Source organism: Numenius arquata, chromosome 16 (genome assembly GCF_964106895.1).
Source record: "Numenius arquata chromosome 16, bNumArq3.hap1.1, whole genome shotgun sequence".
Taxonomy (NCBI): Eukaryota; Metazoa; Chordata; class Aves; order Charadriiformes; family Scolopacidae; genus Numenius; species Numenius arquata.
Window position 1 is genome coordinate 3535088 of NC_133591.1, and position 6586 is coordinate 3541673.

The window sequence follows — 6586 nt, forward strand, 5'->3', positions numbered from 1 at the left end:
AAGCACCAGCCTTAGACTCTGGAACCTCCAGTTGTTTGCCTTTAATTTACATTCAGGTCTCCTGGGAAGACATATGATGTTTGTAGACTGTAGGGATGAGTTTGAGCCCATTCCCAGCGATGTGGGTAGCTTACTGTCAAGACTTTGGTTGAGAAATCTTTCCTACCTCATTTCTATCAATCACACGTAGAGTGGAAATAACAAAAACTCTCGTTTGTGAAGTACATTGAGATCTCTGAACCCCCTCAATGTGTAGCAGCCGAGTGTGAAATGGTCATCCATAGTGTTGTGTCAGGTGTGAATTCCTGCAGGCTGCAGGAGAGCAAATATTACAGGAAAAATAAGCCCCACTCTATCTAAATGGAGCAGAACTTCCTGTGGATGAGCAATCTCCACCTCACCTGCCCAGACAGGCAGCTGCAGGGCTGTCTCTCACCACGCTCTCATCACCGTGCCGCTTCTTGGCTTGATTTCCTTTTCACGCTTTTTTGGCCCGAGTAAGGATTTTGCATGTAAATATTTGCTGCTTGCCCAAGGCGTACACCAACCCTGATGTGAGAAACTGCAAAATATTGCTCAACAGCATGGCCGAAAATGTTTAGTTTGGAGTCCTTGGGAACAGATGTCTGAACATCTTTGAACAAGTAAATCAACCAGCGCGTTAATGCTTTTGATCTACGGGGAAGGCATCTTGATACGCGGTGCCTAAAAGCCAAAGCTGGACAAATTCTGAAACAAATATCCCGTGTCCTTGATTTGTCTGAATGATAGGAGGTAATAAATCAATATGGGCATTCGTTCTCCCCGGGTACATTGTAATCCCTGCTGTAATATTTGGCAGGAATCGAGAGATACCATGTGACTCTCATATTTTTGGTCAGAAAGATGAGAAAGGATGGTTTTGCAGCTACAGCCTGCAGTTGAAAATTGTGATTCCCGGGGTCTGTTCCCAGCCCTTTCCCGAATGAGTCACTTGCAGCTGATGCACTTTTCTCCTCCCAGCGTCCCCGAAGCTGCACGGGGCACACAGTGAGGAGTTTGAGTAGGTTACAAAGTCTCGGGGTGAAATAAACTTCTCCCTCCTGTGCCCAGGGTTCTGACGCTTTGAATGGGACACACCAGCGGTGAAAGATGGATTGAATGGGGTGTGTGTGTGACCTGTGTCACCGCGTGTCCCGGGCGTTCGGGATTAGGGCTGTAGATAAAATCTTACAGTTCGTGTTGTGTCAGATTTCATGGACTTCACAACACGTGTCAGTTCCCTTTCATGACCATGGTGGTTCAAATTTATTTTTCTTTGTGTTCTCCGCAGCATCGACTACATTTTGAATGTGACCAGGGAAATTGATAATTTTTTCCCCGGTTTGTTCGCGTATCACAATATCCGTGTGTACGACGAGGAGACCACAGACCTGCTGGCTCACTGGAACGAGGCCTATCACTTCATAAACAAGGCCAAGTGAGTGGGCTGGGAGATGGGATTTGGTGTGAGAGCACATCCGAGCCATGGGCTCTGATGCTGTGTCCTGCGTCTCCCATCCAGCGTGGAGCTGGGCCCTCCCCAAAGCCACATCACCACGGAAGGAGGCCACGGGGCTTTTGCCAGGATTCTTCTGTGTCCCTGGAACTTCCCCGTACCTTGTCTCTTCCTGTACTGACATTAACCTATTCCCGGCCTGTGATATTTTTTATTATTATTATTTTGTTTTGCTTCCAAAAGGAAACGAGGACATTTCCTCTTCTCAAGAAGCTCTGGAAATGCTCCAGCACGTGTCCGTGTTGGATTAGCCCCAGCTGTCTCTGCAGACAAACTCTGCTGGGCTTTTACACTCAGGTTCTTCCCGCTTATCCCTGTATCCGTGGGCTCGGGCAGGCAGGAGGCTTCATGGTGGTCTCTGAAATGGCAGCGTGATTGAGGCTTCACTTCTCCAACTCCCGACTTTTCTGGAGAGAGATTCTTCTCATGGCCCCCTTAATCCAAAGAGTTTGTCACCTACTGAGCCATGGTGTTAGGGTGGTCAGGAGGACAAAGTACTGTCCCTCCAGCATGTAAAATGGTAACAATACCATAACCATAGAATCATGGAATGGTTTGGGTTGGAACGGACCTTAAAGCCCATCCAGTGCCACCTCCTGCCCTGGGCAGGGACACCTCCCACCAGACCAGGTTGCTCCAAGCCCCCTCCAACCTGGCCTTGAACCCCTCCAGGGATGGGGCATCCACAGCTTCTCTGGGCAACCTGGGCCAGGCTCTCACCACCCTCACAGCAAAGAATTTCTTCTTGAAATCTAATCTAAGTCTCCCTTCTTTCATTTTAAAACCATTATCCCTTGTCCAGAATGAAGAGATGTATTTTCCTGTTTGTTCTTCTGCAGGAAGAATCACTCCAAGTGCCTGGTGCACTGCAAGATGGGTGTGAGCCGGTCAGCATCCACTGTTATCGCTTACGCAATGAAGGAGTTTGGCTGGTCGCTGGAAAAGGCTTATAATTACGTGAAGCAGAAACGCAGCATCGCAAGGCCGAACGCAGGCTTCATGAGACAGCTTTTGGAATATGAAGGCATTTTAGACGCGAGGTAAGGCCACAGGAGGAATCATAGAATGGTAAGAGTTGGAAGGGACCTTAAAGATCATCGAGTCCCAACCCCCCTGCCCTGGGCAGGGACACCTCCACTAGAGCAGGTTGCTCAAAGCCCCATCCAGCCTGGCCTTAAACACTTCCAGGGATGGGGCAGCCACAACTTCCCTGGGCAACCTGTTCCAGTGCTTCACCACTCTCACAGTAAAGAATTTCCTCCTAATATCTAATCTAAATCTCCCCTCTTTCAGTTTAAAACCCTTGTCCTGTCACTACACTTCCTGACAAAGAGTCCCTATGGAATGGAAAAGTGACTTGTGGGAAATAAAGGAGCTAATTGTAGGCAACCTCACGTCTGGTTCTGGTTGAAGAACCAACAATAGGTTCTTTTGCCAATGTCTTGCTCAAAGACAGTGCCAGAGTGTACGGGTGCTGTAATCTGAAGGGTCTTTAGAAGAGCAGATGCAGAAGCCTGGGCTAATTTTATTTTTCTAAACCTTTCCTGTGCTAGGCCTCCCTGGATGGAAATTAGCTGTCTTCTAGGGAGATCTGCTCTGGGTTAATTCAGTGAGGGCTTCTCTGCGTTCGGGAAGCGTGTTCCTATTTCTCAGCAGCCAAGTTCTGTTCAGCAAAACATTGTTCTTGTTTTATGAGGCAGAACTGAGCCGAGCAGTGTTGGAGGCAAGTCACTCGCAGTTCTGGGTGACCATGCCAATCACAAGTCTTTGTCATTGCAAGTGCTGTTGTATCTAATAAGGGTTTCTGCACGCTCTGCTTGGCCTCTGCTCCGCTGGAGGAAGAGGAGGGAAATTTTTCACTCTGGTTCAGCAGGAACTGTGCCATGGGATGTGCGGAGATGTTGGTTCAGGGTGTTTTGCTCTGACAGAGGGCTCTGTGCCCCTCCGCCCTGAGGGACTCTTCCCATCATGGGTCTGGGAGCCTGCTGGGCCAGGGGAATCTAGAGAGGACAGGCAGGAGGGACAAAATCCTGATGCTAGAGATGGTTTTGCCCAAGTGGAACTGCCAGGCTGGGCCCACTATTCAGCCTTTCGGCTCCAGGTTATAGAAAGGGATGTTCCTGGAACTGGGCATCCTGCGGTTGAACGGTGGTCACGTGTGTCTTTGTCCTTTCCCCCCAGCAAGCAGCGCCACAATAAGCTGTGGAAGCAGCAGGCGGAGAGCAACCTACCCCAGAACACAGACGGTACCACGGGGTCGGGCGACTTCTTACTCGAGAGCTTAGACATCGATCTGGAAAACCGCCTGGCTGACCTGGACACACCTTCACAGTCAGCATACCTGGACAACCGTGCTGGCACGGAAATGTCTGTGGGTTTTAATTATTGCTTCCATCGCCTCTCGGACACGCTGCTGGAGAACAAGATCCCCGGTGACAGGGAGAGCTTTTTCCACGTGGAGGAGCTGGAGCGGGATGCGCTTGCGGAGCGCGCTGCCTCGCTGGTGGGACAACCTCCGTCTGCGCCTCCTGAGGGGAGGCTGGTGGAGCCGGTGAAAGCCCTGGAGACAGCGGAGCCGCTGGCAGAGTTGAGCGGCTTCACCGAGAAGGAGGTGAAGAAGAAACTGGACTTCAGCCCCCGGAAGGGAAGGGTAGTGCTGGGCTCCGGGGACCCAGGGGAGGACGGTGTCAGGGAGGAAAATCCGATGGAGAAGTGGAAGCGGCGTTTGTCCATGCACAAAGAGGAGAGCAGGCTTAATAGAGAGAATTTGAATAACAACAACAGCAAAAGGAGTTGCCCAGAGGATTTTGAGGTGCGTATGGAGTTGAAATGTAGGTGATTAGCATGGCTGACTCTGCTGCAAGTGAAACTGCTCTTCTCATCTTCGTAGCACAGTTTCATTTGACTTGGATAAAGCCTTTGATTCCATGATGAGCTGCTTCCTTTTCGAAGTGCTTCTCAACATGGCTTTGCTTGCCCAAGCTATGGATTTAGATGCCAGAGAGAGAGCGCACGCATGTGAGTGCCCTGTAAACTGCTCTGGGCAACTTGCTTGCATGACCGTCGCTTGAAACGGTAGGTATTCTTCCTTTGGAGATACTGTCCGCTGAGAAAGTGCGTGGCTTTTATTCCTGCCGCAGGGCCTTAAGAGAAGTGGAAATGGGCTTTGTTTCAAATCTGCCTGGCTGTAAATACATCTTGTGGTCTATGCCTCGCCCTGCTGATCGCTGATGTCCTGTTCCCTGCCCGTTTATCTGTACCTCTTCTCTTTTCTTGCAGCACGATGCCGTGTTTGGGATCCTCAGTAAAGTCAAACCTTCCTATCAGTCTTGCGCCGACTGCATGTATTCCTCGGCGGGTTTGTCTCACGACTCTTTTGGGGAGCAGTGTGAGAAGTTGAACCCCGGCACCGCTCGTCGCAGCACCGCCACCATCTGCACGCAGCCGGCCCTCCTCTCCCACATCAATTCCAACTTGGTGGACCTCCTGCCCAGCAAGGCACACTCGGAGGAAGGAATCAGAACTAAAAACGTCGAGGCTGCCCTTCCTCTGTCGGCAGGGACCGGTGCTTTGGAGGCTGGCACTTGCAAATCGCTTGATCAACACCTTTTGGAGAAAGGAAAAGATGCACCAAAAACCCCGGTCAAAACTCTGCTGCCCAGGAGGAACTCGCACTGTGACAAGAGCCTCCTTAACGCAGAACTGGTAAAAGAAGAGTCTCTGGCCAGAAAAGATGGGAAACCTACTAAGGATCTGAAGTACTTGTTCAGCAAAGACTTGGAAAAGCCAAGTGCAAACAGTTACTTGATGCAGCATCAGGAGTCTCTCATTCAGCTGCAGAAAGCGGGCTTGGTCAGGAAACACACCAAAGAGCTGGAGCGGTTGAAGAGCCTGCCCTCGGAGGCCTCGTCGCTGCTCAGAGAGAGCCCCCTGAGCAGAGTCGACTCCGGCATCGTGGAGGAAAGTGGGGAGTTGATTTCGCATCACGGCCTCGTGCCTCTTCTGGGCCCCACTCCCTTGATCCCCGAAGAAGAAAACGACGTGGAGAAGTTAGAGGCGAAACGCGTCTTGGAGGGGATCTCTCAGAAAACCTCCACGCCTCTCGTGTGTCGGTTGGAGCACACCAGCAGTTTCACCAAGGACTTTCTGAAGACCATCTGCTACACCCCTTCCTCCTCCCGGAGCTCCAACCTGACACGCAGCTCCAGCAGCGACAGCATCCACAGCGTGCGGGGCAAACCCGGCCTGGTGAAGCAGCGAACTCAGGAAATCGAGACCCGGCTCAGGCTGGCTGGTTTGACTGTGTCTTCTCCTCTGAAAAGGTCCAATTCTCTCGCCAAGCTGGGATGTCTTAACTTATCTTCCGAGGACTTATCGAGTGACATGGATGTGTCAACTATAACGGACTCAAAAGAGGCCGTTTCCAGTGAGTCTTCTGTGCTCTGTGAGCCACAGTCCACGTTGAGGAGCACAGATGTCCCCTCCAAACTGGCAGCGAAGCCAGCGCTCGGAAACTTGAAGAACACGCTTTGGATGGGCAAAAGTTGATGCCTTCTGTTTGGAGGGGGATGGATTTGGGGTTTTTTTTTTTATGGCATTTATCCATTGCACCGATGCAGTTTTATCATCTGACTTGCGGTGGTTCATCTGATGCCACCTCGTCTTCCCCTCCTTGTGCTCTGAGTGGGGAGAACAAAACCGTGATGGGTCAGTCATGATGGATGGCACAAGGGAAAATAAAATGTGTTGCATGGCTTAGAAGAGGACTTTGTGTGTGAATTGCCTGTTGTCCCGCTGGATGCTATTTCTAGTACTGTTTGCCAAGTATAATAACGTGGTTGTGTGTGTGTGTGTATATATAGATAGATACTTGTATCTATCTATATATATAAAATGCTGAAATACTCGGTTTCAAGGACTCAACAAAATAATTAGTCATGACTTTTTTTTTTTTTTACAGAACAAACACAAGTCTCTAGTTAAATGAGGGCACTTGTGGAAAAATCCTTAAAATGGTGACATGAACACTACCTCTGTTCTTGCTGACTT

General features: G+C 50.2%; 1 protein-coding gene across 1 annotated transcript in view; it reads left to right on the top strand.

Moving 5' to 3' along the window:
• The window catches only part of SSH1 (slingshot protein phosphatase 1), a 37925-nt gene extending 31629 nt beyond the window's left edge, over nt 1-6296 (top strand). Inside the window, exons 12-15 of the mRNA XM_074159526.1 lie at nt 1313-1459; nt 2377-2577; nt 3719-4349; nt 4817-6296. Coding sequence (XP_074015627.1) covers nt 1313-1459; nt 2377-2577; nt 3719-4349; nt 4817-6085 — 2248 coding nt within the window. The 3' untranslated portion in view covers nt 6086-6296. The remainder of the gene's footprint in view (nt 1-1312; nt 1460-2376; nt 2578-3718; nt 4350-4816) is intronic.
• Nucleotides 6297-6586: the final 290 nt, after the last annotated feature.